Genomic DNA, 23,948 nt, shown 5'->3' with positions numbered 1-23,948 from the left:
TAATTCCGGGATTCTCCTGTAGGCCAATCAGGTTGCGGATTTTACTTCCACCTGGAGCTGGATTGGGTGGCTCCTGCAGACCAATCAAACTGCTGCATTCTGGATCCTATTGTTCTAGGACCCATCAGTCTGCTGCATTTTGGATCCTATTCAACTCAGTACATAACAGACTCATAGAACCTGCTGCTGAATGATAAGTCTCAGAATCCCCAGCAGCATGGCTCATTGGCCAGGGATGATGGGAGTTGTAGTTCAACAACATGTAGTGCACCATAGTCTAGCCACCCCTGGTATAAAAAAGGTAAAGGACCCCTGACAGTTAAGTCCAGTCATGAACGACTCTGGGGTTGCGGTGCTCATCTCACTTTACTGGCCAAGGGAGCCGGTGTACAGCTTCCGGGTCATGTGGCCAGCATGACTAAGCCGCTTCTGGCGAAACCAGAGCAGCGCACGGAAACGCCATTTACCTTCCCACCAGAGCAGTATCTATTTATCTACCTGCACTGGCATGCTTTCGAACTGCTAGGTTTGCAGGAGCTGGGACCGAACAACAGGAGCTCACCCCATTGCGGGGATTCGAACCGCCAACCTTCTGATTGGCAAGCCCAAGAGGCTCAGTGGTTTAGACCACAGCGCCACCCATGTCCTCACCCCTGGTAGAGAACACCTTATAATTGATCGAGTCAGTATTACCGTCTACATATTGCAGAAAAGTAGTGGGGATTTTGACAGTGTTGGTGATTTGCCTAAGATAACCTTGTGCCTAAGGTGATATTTGAACCGTTATCTTACGTATGTGAGCTGAATAATTTAAAATAAAATGTGCAGATTAATGCAAAAAAGAGAGAAATAATTAAATCACCCCTTTGTCATGCTTGAATCATATAGAAACCAGTATAATTTCAGTGTTCAGAATATAAAGTGACATGTGAAGAATATTTTATGACCTGTCAATGTAATGTATGGATGGCCGTTTTATAATTGAAACTTATAAGGGGTCATTCTACACTTCATATGATGCCTGGATGTACCAATGGGTGTATGCTGTGGTTAGTGATTTCTTGCTGGAGCAGACTTGCCCAAAGGAGTCTTTTTACCTATAGAGATTTCTCCATTAACTTCAATGTCAAATGCTGCCCTCTGCATGAAAAAGAATCCATGTGTAGAGCTGTCAAAGTGAATGGGGAAGCCTGTTCAGATAAGAGCCTTCTGTGTACAATGTAGTGCTCTGTGTTGGTTCAAGTGTACAATGTAGTGCTCTTCAGTTACATGAACATTGCATAAGTAATACATCATTCAATTAACCATGAAATAATAGCATTATTTTATTTTATTTTCAATAGCCAAATGTGGTGGGACACTGACAAATATGGCTGGAGTGATACTGAGCCCAGGGTTCCCAGGAAACTATCCCAGTAACCTGGGCTGCGTGTGGAAGATATTATTGCCTGTTGGATATGGTAAGAGTCTTGATGATGATGATGATGATGATGATGATGATGTTGATACATTTCAGCTCAACCATAGAATGTTTGATCTCTCTGGCAGTTCCCTAACTTCCAAAACAATGACTGCCACATATTTCTTCTTGTCTGTCTATCTAGACACATAGATAGATCTATATAGGCTTCATACATTGGCACATTGTACATTGGCCATGGGCACATTGTGGAAAGGTGAACAGTATAACAATAATATAGCCGCTGCTTTTGTGTGTTGCTTTATCCAGAGAAAAAACAGTTTTATGATTGAAATTGGAAATCCCCATCTATTCTCCACCCACTTGCTACTTCTTTTTTCTCATACAGGAGTCCTCCACAGTCACCGCCCCCTATTCTACCAGCAGGGCTCAATACAGGGAGAATTGTTTGCATGCCTGATGATAAGTGTAGGGAGAGATGGATGGATCAGGTCCAACATTTACTTTTAGTAAAAAAGCATTGTTTGTGAAATCTCTCTGCCTCATTCTGAGTAGTTTTAAGTTGGAATGGTGGCTCGAAATAAAACACTTAACACCTAACTCAATTTGATCTGTCCTTTCTCAGTCCTCTAACAAGAGGCCAGGCTACTCACTTTGCATTCCTTTCCCTTTTCTTCAGATGTCTTTCCTGGTAATCTATACATTATTCATGAGGAGAAGATAATAAGGCTATATGTTTATCATCACAAACTAGATTGAAAAGTCCCAAACGCTTCTTATCCAAATAATTTCATGGGTAGCTAGAACTTGTTTACAACCTTCTTGGGCTCATTAGCAAATTGCAGCTGTGTCTTTAAGGGAAAGCATCTTAGGATAGATAATAATTAGGATGGTGTGATTCTTGCAGATAAATAGTCCATTGAAAGGAAGATAGGAGTCTGGAACAAAATGAAAAGACAATTTCTCACTATTTTAAAAAAAATAGCAACTTATGAGATTTTGGCTGTATACACATGTAGCTGTGGCAGTAAGCCTTGTACAATTAAGCAGGGCTTACTTCTGAGTAGACATGTATAGGTCTGCACTGTTAGCTAATTAAAATTGGCCTGTTGTTGAACACTTAGCTAGGTATTCATTTATTTTATGTATTAACAGCTTTCCTTCCTTACATGGATTTATGTAATATAATACACTAAGTAAAGATAATATTATGTGCTCAGCTAATTAGTTAAATTAATCAGTTTGGTTATTATAAATCCAGCTATAATGTCAGGTTCTTAATAATTAAGCTTGTTTTTAAAATAATGCCCTGCTTGTATTTTAGGGATTTGTATAGAGGTTAGACACTAATTACTTTGTGGATAATAGAAACTGTATGGTTATAAAAGGTACCCATGTTGCAGTATGGATTCCTTTTGATATATATATATTTTACAACATTATCTGTCTCCTGGACAGCTTTTATTAGGGGTCCCATTTGCAAAACACATGAGCTTGCATCGTAGCTTCCATTTTCTGATTACTACAGTGGTACTTCGGGTTAAGTACTTAATTCGTCCCGGAGGTTCGTACTTAACCTGAAACTGTTCTTAACCTGAAGCACCACTTTAGCTAATGGGGCTTCCCGCTGCTGCCGCGCCGCCGGAGCACGATTTCTGTTCTCATCCTGAAGCAAAGTTCTTAACCTGAGCTACTATTTCTGGGTTAGTGGCGTCTGTAACCTGAAGTGTATGTAACCTGAAGCGTATGTAACCCGAGGTACCACTGTACGTAGTTCTGCTCATGGAGCAGTGGTTTTACGCCTCTTCTGGAAATCCATTTCTGGTGGTTGGGGGGACTCTACAGAGCAGTATGCCCCAGTGCTGTGGTTACAACAGGACTGATAGGTAATATCATTTTTATTACATTTTCCCCCATACAGGGGCACATATACAGTTTCTGAACTTCTCCACCGAAGCTAACCATGACTTCCTTGAAATCCAGAATGGTCCATATCACACTAGTTCTATGATTGGCCAGTTCAGTGGAACAGACCTCCCGCCATCTTTATTAAGCACAACGCATGAAACTCTCATCCATTTTTACAGTGATCACTCGGAAAATAGGCAAGGATTTAAACTTGTATATCAAGGTGAGCGACCGGTGACATAACCTTAATTCTATAATTTGAGGACTTAAATAATTGTCTTCTCCTATGTAAATCTGACAGAGTGTTAAGATCATATTCTCAGCCCCTTCTCTTAGGTTTGCATGCCATCAGGTGACTGGTTCCCAGCGAGTCTCTTCTGTTGTTGTGGCCCATTGTCTGTAGAATTTCCTCCCCGGGGAAGCTTTCCTGTTTCTATACCTGTTTTCTTTTCATTGCCAGGTGAAGACCTCTTTCTCTTTTTTTCTTCCCTTGGGCTTGTTAGGTTTATGCATGTTGGAATTTGTTCCGTGGCAGTTTTTCCATTTTGCCTTGGTGCTTTGTATTTATATTATTTTATTTAAAATGTGACCTGGTCTGGACAATAAATGTCCTATTAAACATTTCATAATTCTCAACGCTAGAAATATATGTTTTTGTGATGTGTTCATTTATTAGCAGTTTGCTTAATGCCCAATGATTGGAAAGGAAACTAGCGTGTTTTTAGCCTTCTCTGGATTGTGGCCAGTAGTGGTATGGACATAGTTAGAAAGCCACAGTATTTTTCGGAGGATAAGTGTGTAACTGGGGAAAGTTTTGAATGGAAATAAATGTAGTAAGCATTTTTAAGCTCATCTGGGTCCCAAGTCAAAGCTTATGTGTTCTCATTTCCCAGGCTTTTTGCTCTTAATTTGAAGGATGGCATCACAGCCTCTTTTAGTGAAGTGGGACCTTTCGTCCTTCTTTTTGCATTTGCTGTGTTTTTAGCCTTTTAGTTGTATTTCTGTGCTTTCAGTATACAAAGGTAAAGGGTAAAAAAGGTAAAGAACCCCTGGACGGTTAAGTGGAATCGTGGCGCTCATCTTGCTTTCAGGCTGAGGGAGCCGGCATTTGTCCACAGACAGCTTTACAGGTCATGTGGCCAGCATGACTAAACCGCTTCTGGCGCAACGGAACACCGTGACGGAAACCAGAGTGCACGGAAATGGCGTTTACCTTCCTGTCACAGGGTACCTATTTCTTTACTTGCACTCGCGTGCTTTCGAACTGCTAGGTTGGAAGGATCTGGGATAGAGCAACAGGAGCTCACTCCACCACCTTTGACTGGACTTAACCGTCCAGGGGTCCTTTACCTTTCACTATATAATATACAACAAATAATGATAAATAATAATAATAATTTTTGTTTTATAATTAGCATGGGTTGAGGGATACTTTTACCAATGCATGGTCCATGTTTTATAAGGTGTGTTGGTGTCTTTTAAAAAAATATATAGTACGTCTGATTACAGTTGGTGCATAAAGTTTGTATTATGATTTTTTTCTGTTACTTCAAATATGATTAGTTATTTTTGCCAAATACCTGAGGTAGGTTTCCCCTGAATCATGTTGGGCAATTTACCATTTCATTAAAGTTCCCTATTATTTTATCCAAAACATTTTGATACTTCCTCTTGTGTTGTTTCTCTCTCTGTGTGTCTCTCCACCCCCACCCCTTTTTGTATAGTACAGCCTCATTCATTCCTCCACTCTTACTCTCTATGCTAACTTCAAGCTGGCTGCAATTGGAGAATTTACTGAAATGAATAAAAATGCCAAAGTCCTTGAGACCTACCTTCTTCAAGGCCAAGGGCATTCTATGTTCTGTTAATTCATAAGGGGTTTATGCATGCTGAGAAAAAAGGACAAGAAAGGGTTAAGTTAGGTGTGCTCATTAATTTGATGTGTGCTTGTCCTGCACCTGCAACTAGTTAAGCATGTGAGAGTTAGTCAGCTCAATCTAAAGTATGAATGCACTTGTGTTTGAAGCAAGTTTGTTCTTAGCCCCTGCTCTTGGCCAGAGCCTAGTCTGTGTTGGAATGTTGCAAGGAGACTGTATTCTGATGGAAGGAATGTGAATTACAACGGTATGTAACATACAAGGTGTGGAATGGCTTTATGCTACCAGTGAAGGGACTGACTCTACCTAGAACTGTATGGTGTTTTTCTGTTTCACTGACACTCTCTGCTGGTATGTTGAATGGGCACTCTGCACATGCCCCAACATGTTCTGCATTTAATAATAATGTTATTATTTATACTCCACCCATCTGGCTGCGTTGCAAGTTTTTTCCTCCTTGTTCTTGCTTTTTGGCAACCAGTTGTCGTGTTGTCCTGGTGTCTCCTTTCATCCTTCTATATGGGTTTATGGATGAAGGGGGGGGGAGAGAATGTGTAATGGAATGATAAAGGGCAGGCTGATCATTCTTTGAAAAGCTGTGAACATAGGTAATTGGATTATTGCTTCCATAAAAAGCAATTTCAAGAAAACAGTGAATAACGCTTACTTGTTTCTTTATAATTTGCATCATCAGCATTCTTGTGTAAAAACACAAGGAGAGTCCTGCTTGATTTGACCAGGGTTCATCCAGTTCAGTATCCAGGCCAATCAATTGTCTCAAGGAGCCCACAAGGAGGACATGAAAGCAATATTACCAGTTGTTCCATGCACCCCAGCACTTGCATTTAGTGCAGCGGTTCTCAACCTGTGGGTCCCCATATGTTGTTGGACTAGCGAGGCCAGAGCTCGGGGATGATGGAAGTTGTAGTCCAACAACATCTGAGGACTCACAGGTTGAGAACCGCTGATTTAGTGGCATGCTGCCTCTGTAGCTGGAACTTTCATATAACCATCATAATTAGTAGTTGCAGCCACTATTAGTGTTCACTCCATGAATCTATGCAACCTCCTTTTAAAACCATCTAAGGTGGTGATCATCACCACATCTTGTTGCACAGTTTGAGAATTATCGCGCAAGAGTGTGATAGACTTTGATTAGCCTGCATTGTCAGACATTCTAGGTGGTTATGTTGCCAATAAATGACTATTGGAGAACCTTCATGGTGCGACAGGGAGAGAATTACGGTTCTGGCATTTACGCAGTGCTCTTCAGTACTTAAGGAAATGCAGTATAGCAGAGAGGAAAGCCTTCCATTGATTTATCTAATATGTGAATGGCTTGCATTGTACTGCAAGACGGTGTTGCATTGATTTGTAAGTAAGGTGGTGAATTTTCAAGCTTTGAACATGATTTATATAATATGGGGCTAATTAACAAGTCATGAAGCTATCTATAAATCATGTGGCTCATTTTTTGTGTGTCTCGGCACTGATTTATAAGTCAAGTCATTCATTTGATTTATATATCATGTCTTCGATTTGCATGCCTTTACAGAGGTCAAAACTGTGATTCGGTGATGCGCCTGTCCTAATACAGCATTACTGGGTGAAAACTGAACAAACTGAAGCATTAGCAACAAGACATTAACAGCAAGCAGACATTGGGTTAATATGTTTTTATCTGGGGGTGGGGTGGGAAGAACAGCAGCAAACCTGAAGCCTGCAGCAATGCAGATGTTTATCAGATAACTGCTATGTTTCTGTAAAAAAATAATAATGCTTCTCTAATAGAGGAGTAGTTGTACGATGACTATTTAAACTTTTTACTCTAAAACTTACAAGTCAACATAGTGAACATATGAAATGCATTAAAATAGTTCCAGCTAGGTGGCATCTGTTGGGTTGGACAGAAATATTGCTGTCACAGACCTTAACTATATACTACAAATTCCTGATGCTTATTGTATATAATTTGCCTTATGAGGAGGAGGAGCCTTGTCTTAAAATATACTATTTTCAAAACATTTCCTGCCTTTGCCAATAGGAAAAAACTTGAGCTGGTTACCTGCAATGTTGAATATAGGGAATCATCATCCAAGCATTTTTCTCCCTTTCGGTTCTGAACCAGTGTAACTGTTACTTAAAAAAAATTGTTCCACATTTCTTTTTCTTGCAGCATATGAATTACAAAATTGTCCAGATCCTCCTCCGTTTTTCAATGGATATATCATTAATTCCGATTACAGCGTGGGCCAGTCAATATCTTTTGAGTGCTATCCAGGATATGTATTGATTGGTCCTTCTGTTCTCACTTGCCACCATGGGATCAACAGGAACTGGAACTACCCCTTTCCAAAATGTGAAGGTAAATTTCGCTCATTGTAATAATAGTTGACTCTTAGTATTCTCTCGACATTATATATTCAATGAAATGAGATGGAAAATTGCAGAAAACCCTATGCATGAGGGCTGAAAATGATATCGACCACTAATAGAGATGTTCCAACATCCACGCACCACTTCAGTTCATAACTGGGCTCAAGAAACCAAGGTGCTCCTCTCCAAAATTGGGGAACAGCTTGGTTTATTACACATTGAACTCCTTCATATCCCAGATGACATAATTAGGTAAACAACTCCCCTTTCTCCCCTTTCTCCATCAGCCTCCAAATCCTCTTCCTTTCGCCTACCTGGCCACACCTGTAGCACATGGGGAAGTATTTCCTCCACTAGACCTAACAATGTTCGAGGATTTCTGAAGGTGTCTCGAACCCTCGAAAAATTATGCTGTTTCATGCATGGATTTCCAAACTGGTTGAGTGAACTGCGTGTACAAATGTGTCCTAAGAACAGAGTCCACCCTCTTTGGTTCAAAAGCCAAGGCTACACACAAACTTTCCCAGTAAATGCTAAAATCTTGCCTCTCAGCTGCTTCAACATCCCTTCTCACCCTCTCCCCGCCAAACAACTGATCTGCAGATTTTAGCAGTTTTCAGATAACTTCCTTGCACATGTTTCTTTGTGTTGAAGCCCCCGGTGTTCAATTATTTGCCTGCAGTAGTTATTCAAATATATATCACAGTTCGCAATGTTGGTTGGCCTGCCCTTTGTGCACCTGGGTATATAAATTGATAAAGCGGTACTGTGTTGCCCTATTTATATTTTAAATGTAGTTTATAACTCAGCCACATATTTCAGTTCTTTCACTCTGAATCACCTCAAATTACTTTGAAATTTTGCACATTATACATAGAGGGAAAAGAGCGAATTATTCTGTGCCTTGCCTAGAATTTCAATTAATTATACTGAAATGCTATAATTAAAATAACTTTCTCACGTCCGTAAATGGATATCCTTGACAAAAGCAGAACAATGAAAATGACCAATATCATCTTCCTTTGTCATGCAAAAGAGCCAGATGGGAACCTGCATACTAAGTTGCACCATGCCTAGACATCAAATCAAATACAACTATAGGTTATCGGTGATTCTCAAACTTTTTTCCGTGGATTACACTTTCAGAATAAAAATTTGCTCGTGCCACACCCCATTTTTAATTGATAAGAAATAAATTGGAAAACGAAAAGAAATAACTAGCGCAGGGGAGAGTAAGTAGCAGAGGAGGTAGAAGCAAGTGATGCTCAGAGGACCTGTCCGTTACATCCAGCTTCCTATCTGTAAAAGCACCACGCCCAGAAAGTGAAAAACAACAACACACCTGTAGTTGTTCAATTTCCATCCTATCTAACTTCCAGATGTTTTTAGAGTCTCTCTTGGAAAACATCCACTTTGGTCTTTTGATAATTGGTCTTCATTTTTATAGTAATTACCAAAGGATTTTAGGAGGCGCTATACAACTTTCCGTGTTAAAGACATTATTGCTGTGACAGCTGCATACAGATGAGCTAAAATATTTTTATCACCTATTTTGAAATGAGGGGAGAAACATTGAAAACCTGACAGATGTGAAACCATGTTGTTTATTATAAATTAAAAAGCAGTGCCAGGCCTTTTGTTTGTTTTTCCCATGTCCATAATAGCCTATTTGTACCAGGGAAGCAAAGACTACATTAATATTTGTGTAGGATCTCAGTGTCCCTCCCATGCAGAGTTTGACATTGGGAGCAGGAGGCCATAAGATTTCCATAAATATAGGACCAAAACGATTTCCATGCTCCTGCTCTCTCTAGCCCAAATGTTTAACTGGAATCTCCTGATTGCCATTGAACTGATTTATTGACTTTACACAATGTTAATAGCTGTTACTTGAATGTGCAGTACTCTCTGGGCTTTCTCAGGTACTATTCAAGAAAGCATCTAATGACTGTAGAGCTTCTTTAAAAATAAAAATGCAGTTTAAATATTTCCTACCCTTTCCTTCCAACACTTGGTGTTATAAACTGCAGTCCTAGTCCAGGGGCCTGGGGAGTGGCCCATGGGCTTGCAAAATTATATGGATCTACAACATGCGAGAAAGAGCTCCAGTGTTAAAGAGGGAGATCTGCTATCGGATTCCCTGCTTCCTGATGCCACAGAAAGGTCCGAGGTTCTGACCAACCAGTGTCAAAACTCTGACATGGTACTGTCAAATAGTAAGCAGTTTTGGGGCTTCTTGGGAAGGGTCAGAAAAGGCTTGCATCTAAAAGATCCAAAGTCTTTTTCAGCTGCACAACACCCCCTCCTCAAAAGGATGATTCAGATTGCAGCCTTAGAGTGACTAGAATGGTAACTCGACAAGTTTTTTTTATTTATTCAAACCTCCAATGTGTTCAATGAAGGGAAGTCATTTTCATGAATGTAGAGTAACTCAGCAAGTAAAACTACTGTCATACACTTAACATTTGCAAAATTTCCTTTGAGCTGTATTGCGTTTTGGCAAAAAACATCAATCAGCCTTAGGCCAGGTTCTTAATGAAGAAAAAGCTACTACCTCCCCATATTAACCAGGATGTTTAAATAGTTTCAAATAGTTAAATTGCCTCCTTACATTGTTATTTTGAGCATGCTCACGGAAGAGGAAGTAAGCATTTTGTGTGCTAAACATTGAGAAATATAGTAAGACAAATTTCAGCTTCTTTTCCACCTCTCAGTCAAGTCCAACAAGAGGAAAGTCAGTCTGTAGAATCAAGTCACGTATACTCATTGTTAATTGACCTGACCCTATTGTTAAGTGGATAAAATGGGAAGGGAGTTGTGACTACAGGGATCACAAGAAACGGGAAAGTGACATTGCAGGGCAGAAGATGTTACCCAATTCAATTGATTCTTTATCCCTTTTGAGGAGGAATAATCACATGATTCATCACATTCTTCTGCACAATTGGATGCACTTCCAATTAGAAGCAGATTTATCAGTGGGATTTGATCAAAAGGAAGAATATGGTGGGTTGAATCTATTTGTGCTATTTTCAAAAGAGGCATTTTGTTGTAGTCCCACAAAGCAGCTCACAAACCAAGGAAGCTTGGGGAGCTCCTTGTGGCAACTTGCTTTGACAAGAGTTGGACTTTGGAGCCTCTGTCTCCAATTCAACTCTCCTAGGCTTTTCCCTTTTAGAAGATTAGAGTTTTGTAAAAGCCAACCCTGTAGCTTGAAGATTTAGGGATGGCATTCCTTCTGCCTCTTTGGCCTCTCACCTGATGCTATTGGACTGGCACAGCTGAAAGGAGTTGTAGTCCAAAACATCTGGCACTAGATTAAAGAAGGAGCATTAGCTGATGATATTAAGTCAAACCTCAGCTCCCAAACGCCTCCGTTTTGAAACGCTTTGGTTCCCGAACACCCCAAACCCAGAAGTACCGTATTTTTCGCTCTATAAGATGCACCAGACCACAAGACACACCTAGTTTTTGGAAGAGGAAAACAAGAAAAAAAATATTCTGAATCTCAGAAGCCAGAACAGCAAGAGGGATCGCTGCGCAGTGAAAGCAGCAATCCCTCTTGTTGTTCTGGCTTCTGGAATAGCTGCGCAGCCTGCATTCACTCCATAAGACGCACAAACATTTCCCCTTACTTTTTAGGAGGGAAAAAGTGAGTCTTATAGAGCAAAAAATACGGTAAATGCTCCGGTTTTCGAACGTTTTTCGGAAGCCTAACATCTGACGCAGCTTCCACGTAAGTGCAGGAAGCTCCTGCAGCTGATCAGAAGCCACGCCTCAGTTGTCGAACATTTTGGAAGCCAAACGGGCTTCCGGAACGGACTATGTTCAACAACCGAGGTTTGACTGTAGTTGCAGCAGCATTTCCTGAGCACTGTTTTGTGGAGGGTACAGGTGTAGTCATGTGCCCTCAGTGCCATCTGTTCATGATCCATCAACGTGCTCACCTGCACTGTCCCCACCCCCCACAGAAGATGGTATAGGCTTATTACTGAAAGGTAACCAACCATGTGAATTTGCTTTTTTGAACTCTGCTATGCCATCATCATCATTTTTTTATTTGTATACTGTCTTTCTATCTTACAATACAAGCTGAAGAAACAAAAAATGTACATCTTATAACAATCTAATGCAATACAAAAATGTGATAATAAAACTTGAAAATAGGCAACCTATATCAAAAAGTAACATTCAACAATCATTAGAATAGTATTAAATAATAATAATATAAAAGTTAAACAGAAATCCACTCAACAGTTACAATAAATAATTTCTAAACTATAATCAATAAAACAACGGCAAGCCACAGTGCATAAAATAATACAATACAAATTGAAGAGCAGAGACCAGAGGGTGGGGCAAGGCAGGTGGAAGAAGGCCTTGCCTGATGGAGTCTCTCCCCTCACAGTCTTAAACGTAAGACAAATCACTGTCCTGACTTAACCGTGCATCCTTACTTTTTAACACTCCCGTTCCTTTCCTTTTCAGCTCCTTGTGGCTATAATGTAACATCTGAAAATGGTACTGTGTACTCCCCAGGATTTCCAGATGAATATCCAAATTCAAAAGATTGTACGTGGCTTATTACTGTGCCTCAGGGCCATGGAATCTATATCAATTTCACCTTACTCCAAACAGAACTAGTGAATGACTACATTGCAGTTTGGTATGTGAACTTTTATTACCGTAAAGGCTTTGATCAATCTGAACTTCGCCTCAATCCAGAATAATTGAACTGTTGGTGTTCATGTGTGCATGTGTATTAGTTAGTTAGTTAGTTTGTATACAGAGCAGAATTTGTTGGCTAGCAAGTTTCTATCCTGCTTGAAAGATCTGTTTTGAAACACAGGGAGGCTGCGAGAAGGTTAGTCTTCACTCCAACATGAAAGCCAGCCTGTGAAGCTCTCTTTTGATTCTGGAACATTTCCCACATGAAGTTGCTTGGGGAAAAAAGGATTGCATCATATTTTGTGGTCATCAATGCAAAGAAAGCACTCCGTTCTATTTCTCTTTCCCAACCTTGTCCAGGGAGTCTGAACTGACGCTTGGAGGTAGTCACAGCCTAAACATGAGTAAACAAATTAAAATTGACAAGGCAAGAGACAGGATAACTTCTGATCCAGGGATAGGGGCCTAACTTGTTGAACTAGTACCTGCAGATCTGGACATAGTAACACATGCCCTATTTATATCGCATCAGGACTACTGCAATATGCTCTACCAAGAGCTATCTTTGAAAAGAGGTCAGAAACTTTTATTGGTCCAAATCAAATTGAGGCAGCCAAGTTGATAACTGGAGCAGCTTACTCCCTTTTTGAAACTACTGCATTGCCTTCCAGTTCATTTCTGGGCCCAGTTCAAAGTGCAAAGTGCTTTAAAGCTCTTTGTGGTATGGCTTCAGGACATTTGAAGGGGTGACCTTTTATAAATGAGCCTGCCTCCTTATTAAGACTACCAATGGAGGCTTTTCTGCATGTCCCAACAAATTCTGAAATACATCTGATTGTAACCAAGGAGAGGGCCTTGTCTCCAGGCTCTGGAACTTGCTATCTCATTAGTGGACTTCCACTTAATTATATAGACATTGGTTCACCAGAACACCTGAAAGCAGCTTTACTTTTTATTTTTTAAATTGTTCTAATCTTTGCTGCTCTTAATTTTTGTGGTGTTGTTTTAATGTTATTGTCTGCTAACTGTTATTAGCTATTAACTGTTGATAGCTGCCTTGAAGTCTTGGGGCGGGGGGAAGGTGGACTAAAAATATTTCTAGTAATAATTGGGTATATTTCCTGAATAGCATTTTGAAATACTGTGGGGCACAATTTGTACCTTACCTGAATAGCACAGGAATAGCTAAAGTGCAGCTGCTTACAGGGCTATTCTGATGGGCAGTAATTATGTCGGTGGACCAACAAATTTCGTGCATACTAGCTCTGCCTGCTGATGCCTTTCTTTTTGAGCACGTGTTGGAGAAATATGGAAATGCCAGTAATATTGGAACAAGTAGTAGGTGTCCATTACAATATATTGGATTTGAAAATAATTTTAGGGGACATTTTGCACTTTCATTCTACTGTTATACCTGTCCCCAGCTGACTGGATAGGAATGGGCTATAAATTCAAAAATATATTCATTGCATAATTGTATATGCCTAACCAGCTATGATCAAAATGCCACATTTCGTTGTGTTAGCAATTTAAATTAACAATGCTTTCAGTTGTGAGGGGAGCCACTGGGGCCATTCTCTTCCCAGAGGCAAATGTTTTCCCATCCATCTGCTAGCCCAAATGCTGAGTCCTAGAAATGCCACTGCCATTCAGAGATGCCTGCTTGGGGAAAAAAACGTGTTGAATTTTTCAGATCCCTGTTTTTCACACAGTGCATATTTTGAGAAGGATTATATAGCAGATGGGCCAGTCAGTCCTCCTTTGAACTACATACCGCCCTTTTCCTGAGTTGGTATCAAAAAGATTAGAACCACTGGGAAGGTCTAAACAGCTTATGTATTTTGCACTAAAAAGCTGTTGATCTTTTGGTTGATAAAGAACTATTCTTTAAAGTGACATCTTAATATCTGCTCCGCCATAGGCACCTCACTGACCAAAACAGCTTTTTCATTAATAAAGGCATTAGTAAAATTTTGGAAATGTTTTTCAAGTGGACTAGAAAAGTCCCTGGTTCCTGGGAGACCAGATGCTTCATAGCCCAGATGCTTACTAATTTGAAAAGTTGCCAGCTTTTGTGTGGCAGCGTAAAGCAATAGTGTCATTAAAGGGTGTTGTTCATAGTGTCATTAACCCTGCTAAAAGAATGGCAAAAATTGTTATACTTTTGCAAGTAGCAGCAAAACCCTTTTAATTATGGTAGCTGAAATTCAGAATCATGTATTTAAAAAATAATTTGGGAAGAAAAATCAGTTTATACACATATAAGAATAGTGTAATGCCATATTTTGTTTTGAAATGAATTATTTCTCCTGTTGAAAATGCGGTTTTTATTTCTCTCTTTCACTAAGTATGGCACTGACATTTGTTTCATTGGCTGACATCAAACATATAATGTCAAGGCTGAGTTTTCAGTGACTAGTAAAGTGATTAAAGAACAGCACCTATATGAAATACCCATATATATATTTCTATATATAACAATAGAATGAAGCACCTCAGGTGACCTCATGGCAAACTATACAGTACTGAACCTTCTTTAGTACAAATATTACTTACATAGCTTTTCCAGCTTCTCCTAAAAGGTCAAGCTTTTCACATTGGCAGGAATGTACTTAATCGCCTTTCTAGATTTGCATGCAAATGAATTACTATGCTACAATTGTTAGGATTAACCTGCCTTCTTGAAGATTTAAGGCTACCATCAAGAGAAAACAGAGTTAATTTAAACCTTAATTACAGGCTTTTGCTGACACTTCTCTTTTCTCTTGGTCCCTAGGGATGGGCCAGACCAAAATTCTCCTCAGCTGGGAGTGTTCAGCGGGAATACAGCTCTTGAGACAGCTTATAGCTCAAGCAATCAAGTCCTTCTCAAGTTTCACAGTGACTTCTCCACTGGAGGGTTCTTTGTTCTCAATTTTCATGGTCAGTTCTCCTCATCTTACAAATCGTGCCTGTGAGATAGAGGCCGCGTGTGGAGCTTTAAAGGGATATTTTCTGCCTACTGATGTTAAAATAAATTAGACTGGTTTAATTGGCATGATATTTTCATTTAATAAAAACCTCTAGAGTAACAGTCTTTATTATCCACAGCCAAATGAGTGTTAAATATTTAATATTGAGTTACTTGGTTTTTTAATATTTTAATGGGAAAATATTCTGGCCCACTTAACCCTGGCCATGCACTCCTCTCTAAGTCCTAAGGACTTTCTGGTGTTAAGAAAACCCAGTGGTATCCTAATCTCCCGTTGAGAATATTTTAGCTGCTTAGAGACACGAGACATTTTTCCACTTGGAACTTTGAAACTCTTTCAGTGTCTAGTTATATAGTTAAAGAGTCAGAGAGAGACCCGGAGAGTGGAAGGTTAAATAGCATATGTTTATTTAGGATTATTTTGAATCGTTTTCATTTTGTCACACACTTATTCCCTGGAAAAGGGGCAGGGGGCGGCCTTGATTTTAAAGAAAGTAGTGAGACTTCTAGCTGTAAAATACTTAGGCAAAGAAAGGCGAAAGGAAATGAAGAAGGGAAGTATATGTGCATGACATACAGGGGAATTGTTCTTCATTTCACATTGAAGGCCTGTGTCTCAGAAACTGAAAAGCCATTTGGCTTAGGGAAATGCTGCAGAAACTGTGGCCTCCAACTCCCATCAGCCCGAGCAAGTGTAGCCAGTGGATAAGGATCATGGGACTTGTAATCCAACAACCTCTGCAGGACTACAGGTTCCCCATCCCTGGTTTAGGGTATGAGCTGTAAACATGCTGATACTGCCCCACTGCTACAGTGAATCTGCTGACCCAGCTATGACTAGTTAGAGTTGTTGCAATGGCTCCAGCTCAGTAGCTGTAGGCTGTGATAACTAGCTCTCAGCTTGGATCTGTTGCAAAGGCTCCAGTCAGACGCAAGCCATGCTAGTGGTTATGGCATGGTATGTTGGTTGTGTAGTCAAGCACAGTTCCCAAACGATTTTTTTAAATACTTATTGAGATTTGTGCAAAGTGTCATGGACTGGTTGGAGGCAAAGGAATGGTGGGAGAACCAAGGGAAGAAGGCTTAGAGCCCAGGGAGTGGTGGTGGAATGATGATGAGTGGTCAGAGGAAGAAGACTGGGAAGAGGTGGTGTTGGACGTTGAAGTGGTAACAGGGCTTAGTGAGCTGGGAGAGTCTGTGGCAGAGAGAAGTCAAGAAGCTGAAGCAGGCAAGGAGGGAGGTCAAGAGGCTCAGATGAGTCAGGCTGGTGAAGAGTCACGGATATCTCCAACTCTTGTTGTGACAAGCTCCCCGTCCCCCCATCTCCCAGAACCAGGAGAGGCATGAAAAGAGCAGAAAAGAGATTGGCTGCACACCTGTGCAGTCTCTGATTTCTTGGAAATATCCCTGGAGAGGAGGAGACCTAGACAATTGTGGGGAGGTGGGAACTTTCAGTCTCAGCAACTTGCTTTCATGTAGGAAGTACCATCAGGAATGAGTTACTGGGCTCATTAGGCCTGGCACTCAGCCAAAACTGTGGATATCATATTTTCACTAATAAAGAGCTAACTCCAACTTTGTGTGATTACTGACCAGCATGCTCTTTGACATAAAGGCATGCATTTATGGAAGTAGCAGTGCCACTCCATTTAGGAACGTTGATTCATATTCTCAGCAAGCTATGAATAAGAGCTTTCGCTTGGCTTCCAAGCCTTCCGCTGTGCCCGTGTTGCACACCTTATTAAACTATAGGTTTCTTTCCGGCTTCCCAGTCATAGTTTGTTTGCAGTGACCAAGCTGAGTGCTGTTTTCCATGTAACACAAAATCAGCCTCAATTTTGTTTCCTCCCTGATGCCGCTAAAGGTTAGCAGGGGAGAGGGAAGGAGGGACTTGCAAACTTTTGAGCAGCATGCACCACCGCACTGCTTATTCACGTTAAAGCATAGTTTAAAATAAACAGTTGTTCAATGTGACATGTGAACCAGCTTGAGGACAGTTTCACAACTGCCAGCTTGTAATGAGGCTTTGTTATCAAAGAGATACTAATGCAATTTTGCTTTGATTTTGTAGCGTATCAGCTGAAGAAGTGCCAGCCTCCGCCAACAGTTCCACAAGCTGAATTGCTTACAGAAGATGACGATTTTGAAATAGGTGATAATTTTTCCTTCCGTTGATACATCAGTTCTCTGTCCAGACTTTTACACAGATGATGTTGGTGGTATTCCTGAATGCGATTTGTTTGAATTAGTCTTGGGTGAAATTTATTTATTTGAGTAAATTTATTTGTAGTAGTCATAGGTTACATTTAACAAATCTTCTGAAATGTGCATTGCTGTTGCATAAGAGTAAAAGTGCCTGCTGGATCAGGCCAGTTGTCTACCGAGTCCAGCCAGATCCCTATGGGAAGCCAGTAAGCCGGACCTGAGCACGACAACACTCTCCCAACTTGTGTTTCCCAGCAGTTCATATTCAGAGGCTTATTCAGTGAATGCCTCTGAATTCATATATATTCAGTGGAGGTAGAATGTAGGTATCTTGGCTAACAGCCCGTAATAGTCTTGTCCTCCATCCCAGTTAAACATTTGTTGGGAAAGAGGTTGATGCTCCTTGCAGCCAGCCTTTGTCAACCTGGTGCCTTCCATATGCCTTTGACTCCAACCTTCCTCAACCCTACCGCCATGATGATGATGGCTGGCACTGATGGGAGTCGTAGTCTAACATTTACAGAGGTCAGCCGCTTGGAGAAGGCTCCTTTGAGCAGTGCATTACTTCAGCAGAGTGTAGTAATTCAAAAGCACCAGTGGCTGGCAACTGCAGATACACTATCAGTCAGTTCGATTATTTCTAACACATGGATTTTGCAAGAGGTCTGAGTTGGGCTGCACAAAACTCCTACATTTGCCTGACCTTTGAACAGAAATGAAGGTGGACAGAGAAATCCTGGGACATTGGGGGGGGGGTGAAGAATCTATCTGAAAATTGAGTTGGGGGGGCATGATTGCATTATTTTAATCAACTGTTTTATGATGTGATCAGAAAACATGCCTTTCTTTTCTTCGGTCTTTCTGCTTTTGAAATGAAGCCATAGCTTGGCAACAGAGCACTCAGCAGCATTGTTGCTTCATTCATGGGAAATGAGTCTACTAAAGTCCTGGGAATGCTGCTACTCCAGTAAGAATGCAAGGCCAACAAGCTGGAACATTCACAAGGCGCAGTTTCCCCAGCGCATGGCAACCACATTTGTCAGGCACTCTGCAGTTAAGCTGTGGCTTCATTATAAAATGGGGGGGAAAGAAGAAGAAAATAAAGGGGGCAGCCCTTGGACAATCTTGTGAAAAAGTATCTAATGCCAAACAACACCCTAAATCACTCCCACACTTCGAAAACAAATCTCTTTTTCTTTCTCCCTTTCTTCGGTAGGCATTTGGCCTTGCCAAAGACTCCAGTAATTATTGCTAAAACATTTACATGTGAACGTTTGTGCAGTGCCAGGCTTGGGACTCGTACACAATGGGTGGGTGGGTGAAAGGAAACAAAAGTTCTTGGCGGGGGGAGTTAGTGGGAGGAAGCAGAGATAGCTGTTAAGAGAGCTTTCTTAAAGGTTGTGCAGACACTTTAGTGCAGAGGAAGTATGAGGAACAGAACAAACGTTTTGCCAAACTGTTTCACTAGGGACATGTATTTCAGCAGGAAAAATAAGATTAAAAAGCAAGAGCGTACTGTTTAGCTGTCATTCTGGAGTGTTTGGCGATCAGAAATTCTTTTAATCTAATGAGTGGCATCCATTTTAAGTCCATCACTAAAGTCCCATTGAAATCAATATGAAAAGATAGTCATGGCTGACTTGTCACATCCGTTTTTGTGGGCAGTAATTGTGATTCTAAGTTAGTCTGCATCCTACCCTATATGTTTGAAGTCTGTTCTCATTGTTTCATTCAAACACAACTGTAAACATATGGCATAAGTAAAACTGAATTTTCAGTCATGACTGCAATATTATTTCCCTCACTTCTTATTCACATAGACAATTGGTCAAATTTTCTGTATATCATCCTTGATATTTTTTTTTTTCATACTCTGATTTCCTGTACTGTTTTACTGTATTCAATTGCCCTTCTATTTTGATGTGTTTTGTGTATTTTCTCCCGCCCTCCACCCCCCCGCCACACTTTTCGGTCATAGTAACCAACCCATGGACCTCTCTTCTCAGACATCTTACAAAATATTTTCATTTGCTTTTATCTGCTGTTTTAGTTAGGCTTTGAAAAGCAAGCTTATTTTTAAAACTTTTTATATTGTTGTATTTTTTAAAAAAAATGAACACTGCCTTGAGACTTTGTTGTCCAACGTGGGATATAAATGTGCAGTCTAAATTTCTGTGTTTCAAATTATTTCAGGTGACTTTGCCAAGTACAAGTGCCATCCTGGCTATACATTGGTTGGGAATGACATGATGTTCTGCAAGCTTAAAGCACAACTCCAGTTTGATGGTTCTCCTCCATCTTGTGAAGGTATGTATGCATCAATGGTATTATATATTGGTATTATGCTGGTGTTTTCATTCACTGTGTTTCATATTTAAAATTATTTTGAACCAATGAAGTATTAAGAATGAAAAGCTATGACCAAACATTGAAATTTGTTTTCTGTTTTGAATGTTCAGAATACATCCCAGCATGCATATCAGTACAGACCCTGTAATCCAAAACAAATGTTTTACAGAGCGATCTTACCAGACTGTGGGGGTGGACAAACCACTTTTTATATACCTGTTTATGTATGCAGCCATAATTTTAATGCAGGGATGCAAAGTTACTTGGTTGCTAGGATTGTAAATTACCTAGAAAAGAGCTTGTGATGCAAGGAATAAGAAGAAACAATTATCTGTGGGAATGGGTGAATAGTACAAATTTTGGCACTGAGCGGGTGTGGGAGGGAGCTATGTGAATGAAGTAGGAAAAGTTGAACAAAGGCTGGGAAGCGAGATTTCTCAACATCCCATTGAAAGGAGAATTGCAGCCCTAATGAGCTTTGGGGACCAAAACCAGGTAAATGGAGCACTGAACAGTGACAGGTTGTGGGATGCAGTGTGTGCTGTAGTCTCTCCTTTCAAAGATACTGGTAGCGTATTGCACTGTAGACCTAAACACCCTTCAGCGACATATGCTGAATACCACACTGAACACCTATGAAGGCTATTAAACCAGCCATTTGCTTCTTTGCGTCTTATGGCCAATTGTTCCTAATTACTCTGGTGTGAATTCTCCAGGCTTCGTTTGATACTCTTTATTTTGTTCTTTGGCCTTCCATTCTACACCCTCCACCCCCAACCCCCATGCAAACTTTTCTTTTAAGATGCAGTTTCAGCCTTCATGTTTTCAGATTCTGGCTGCCTGCTGGAAGAACTTAGGTTTGGGGTCACCTGGAAACGAGGGAGTCCCTGAACTGCATCAAGGGGTAACTCCCCCACTGGATTGCACCTGGGGAGTGCTGTGGCTCCTTGCCCCCACCTGAGCGTCCAGACAGAAGCATCTCCCATGGATCCCTTTAATGGGATTGCCCCAATTTGGAGGGGCCAGGTAGAGATTACAACCTGCAAGAGCAACATGCGACCACAGTATATAAATATAGGGAGCGCGGGTGAGAGATCCAACAAAAAGTGGCAGCAGTGTAAGCCACAGGCCTTCGCTATATAGCAGAGCCCACCCCCTGGTGATCTGCCCTCACGCCCGCTCATGATTTGCCAATTTAGCAAGCGGGCAGGATCAATTTCCTAGGCAGCAGGCTTAGCATGGAAGCTTTCTTTGCTGCCTTGGAAACTGTCCCTGGGGCTTAGCACAATGTAACTTTCACTTCCTGTCCTCCTGCGTGTGCTCTGTGTTGTCCTGAAATCTGTTCTGGAGAGATAGGTAAAGGGACTCAGCGCGCCCCAAGCTTCTGGGTACCGGCAAGCTCTCCGCTAGCCGTGGGAGAGCCGCACAACTTCGCGCGGCTCTCCCATAGCTAGCGGAGGGCTGCGCGAAGCCCGAAGCTTGGGGCGTGCTGAGCTCAGCGCGCCCCAAGCTTCTGGGTGCAGGCAAGCTCTCCGCTAGCCGTGGGAGAGCTGCATCTCCCACGGTTAGCGGATAGCTTCCTGAAGCCTGGAGAGCAAGAGGGGTCGGTGCGCACCGACCCCTCTCGCTCTCCAGGCTTCAGCGAAAGCCTGCATTCGCCCCATAGGACACACACACATTTCCCCTTCATTTTTGGAGGGGAAAAAGTGTGTCCTATAGGGTGAAAAATATGGTACTTGCACTTTGATGTGCTTTCGAACTGCTAGGTTGGCAGGAGCAGGGACCGAGCCATGGGAGCTCACCTCATCACAGGTATTCGAACCACCAACCTTCTGATAGGCAAGTCCTAGACTCTGTGGTTTAACCCACTGTGCCACCCATGTCCGGAGAGATTGGTAGAACCCCCAAACAGATTTAGGGTGTGTGCAGGGGGAGGAGAGAGGGAGACGGTTCCAATTTGCTTAGTGCTGCAACTGAATACAACTCCTAGTTACAGACTGAACATGTGGTACATTAAAGGAATGGGAGACAGAAAATGTTCTCAGCTCCAATGCATCTACTTGCTTCAGCAGGGTTGGCAGCAGTTCAAACTGCTTTGTGCAGCAAGTTGCTCAGTGAGGATCCAGGCCAGAGATAGTACATAGATAAAGTCAGGGAGCATTCCCTGTGAGTGATGTCCCTCCATTGCTAAGGAGCCTGAAAGGTCCAGTACACTACAGCTTTTGGCCAACACTTTCCTCTGCTATTAAAATGTCACAGGCAATGAAGTGCCCGGAACCAAAGGTTTAGATCTTAACTACACTTCAAGTAGGAATGTCCTTTGAGCAGAACTATTTGTGCTTTTCCAAAAATCTGCTCTGGATGGTTGGTGGACACCAAAAGTAGCATGAGAGACCATTTGGGGTGTGTGTGTGTAGGAGGAAGACAGAATTGGCAAAAACGCCATCATTTCCCCCTTCTACCATCAGGCTCCTCCACAAGAACCCCTTCCGTTTGTTAGGATCCAAGCCAGTGTTTGAGACTCAAGGGCAAGAGACCTCCATCACTTTACAGTGGCAGCCAACCCTCCCCCCTCATTATTTATTCCCATTATTTGGAAGTGTAATGATGAGTGATGAAACATTAATTTTCCTTTCCTAGACATCTGTGTCCCTTTCTTTGATCATGACATATATCAGTCTTGTGAAACATTTACCTTTACAGTTGAACATCTGAAGTTTCTTTCAAGTAATGAATAGCCAATTAGATATGCCAACCTGCCTGTGTCTAGAGGACAGTTTTTAGGTCAATCTTCTCTGTATCTGGAATGCTTTGATTATTAAACACACACAAACATTGTGTACCAGATTTTCCCAGTTCTTATATGTTATTCAATAGGCCTGTGATGGCACCATCAATCATTTTCCTTTTATATAATCACTTATTATCCATTACTTCACTGGAAAATGTTCCAGGCACATGCACCTAATCAGGACATTCACTTTAGGCAGACATGAACACTCGGGTAAGCACAGAGTTTGCTGTGAATGTAAATGATTTTTCTGTGTTGAGGACTTTCTTCAGTTTACCATTATAATATCTGCTTTTATAAACCCAGTAGCCCTGATTCCCTAATTTCCTTCTGAACTGTATTCTGATGGAATTGTTGTGGTCATAAAAAGCAGTGGTAGATAGTTTCCTTTATAAAGAAGTCTTCCATTCTTCTTTCAACATGTTATAAATTTCAAAAGTGGATTGAAGGTCTTTCTTTGTACCTGTTTAAAAAAGGAAAATATGGGGGAGTAATTGTTTTCTATTTCTCTCTCTCTCTCTCTCTCTCTCTCTCTCTGTGTGTGTGTGTGTGTACTTCTCCCTTCCCTATCCTTCTATTTCACAGCACAATGCCCAGCAAATGAAGTCCGCACAGATTCATCTGGAGTAATCCTTAGTCCAGGATATCCGGAGAACTACCCAAACTCACAAACTTGTTCCTGGACTCTTAAAGTTGATCCAAATTATAATATCTCTATCTTTGTAGAAACATTTCAAAGTGAAAAACAGTTTGATGAGTTGGAAATCTTTGATGGTGAGAAGAATTCTTATTGACTGAGTTAACCAAATGTGTATACAACTTGATTGGAGTAAAGATCTTGTAACAATTCATAACTTGGGTCCAGGGTAGTTTAGGAACCGGCTGAACCCTTATGTCGCAGCTCAGTCGCTGAGATCATCTGCAGGAGCGGCACTGGTCATCCCATGAGTTGGCAAGGCTCATTGGATAACAACAAGAAATTGAAACTTTAGTGTCATCAGCCAAGTATTGTGAATTCTTCTACCAGTACAGATTCAGCAGGCGCTTTCTGTTTCAACTTTACTTTTAAAATATGAGGTTGCTGAGGGTCTCTCCCCACCCCCACTTTTCCTATAATAATAATAAAAATCAAAACCTTGCCACACTTCAGGCAGCAGCTTGAGACCCTTCAGCATTCCAACAGTATCCATGGGACAATCTGTCCCAGGAACACTGCTGCATTGCTGCAGATGGCCAAGCTACTGCTTGAAGTGGTTACATTTTTTTGTTCGTTTTTTAAGCGGAAATAAGAAAGATACACACACCCATTTCATCTTTAAGAAGACGGCTGTCAAGCCCAAAACAAATTCTTATAATGTGCCCCTCTGTTCCCAAAGATTAATC

At 41.2% G+C, this 23,948-nt stretch overlaps 1 protein-coding gene across 5 annotated transcripts in view; it reads left to right on the top strand.

The window, feature by feature from the left end:
• The window catches only part of CSMD1 (CUB and Sushi multiple domains 1), a 920,428-nt gene that overhangs the window by 819,912 nt on the left and 76,568 nt on the right, over positions 1-23,948 (top strand). For all 5 annotated transcript variants that reach the window (XM_083431289.1, XM_083431288.1, XM_083431290.1 and 2 more), the window contains 8 exons: positions 1,344-1,460; positions 3,342-3,551; positions 7,382-7,570; positions 12,070-12,247; positions 15,026-15,171; positions 17,292-17,372; positions 19,619-19,732; positions 23,151-23,339. In XM_083431289.1, the coding sequence (XP_083287415.1) occupies positions 1,344-1,460; positions 3,342-3,551; positions 7,382-7,570; positions 12,070-12,247; positions 15,026-15,171; positions 17,292-17,372; positions 19,619-19,732; positions 23,151-23,339 (1,224 nt within the window). The remainder of the gene's footprint in view (positions 1-1,343; positions 1,461-3,341; positions 3,552-7,381; positions 7,571-12,069; positions 12,248-15,025; positions 15,172-17,291; positions 17,373-19,618; positions 19,733-23,150; positions 23,340-23,948) is intronic.

Source organism: Podarcis tiliguerta (assembly GCF_965153285.1).
Source record: "Podarcis tiliguerta genome assembly, chromosome: 3".
NCBI lineage: Eukaryota > Metazoa > Chordata > Lepidosauria > Squamata > Lacertidae > Podarcis > Podarcis tiliguerta.
Note: the sequence above shows the minus strand (reverse complement) of the source record. Positions and strands in the feature narration are given on the sequence as shown.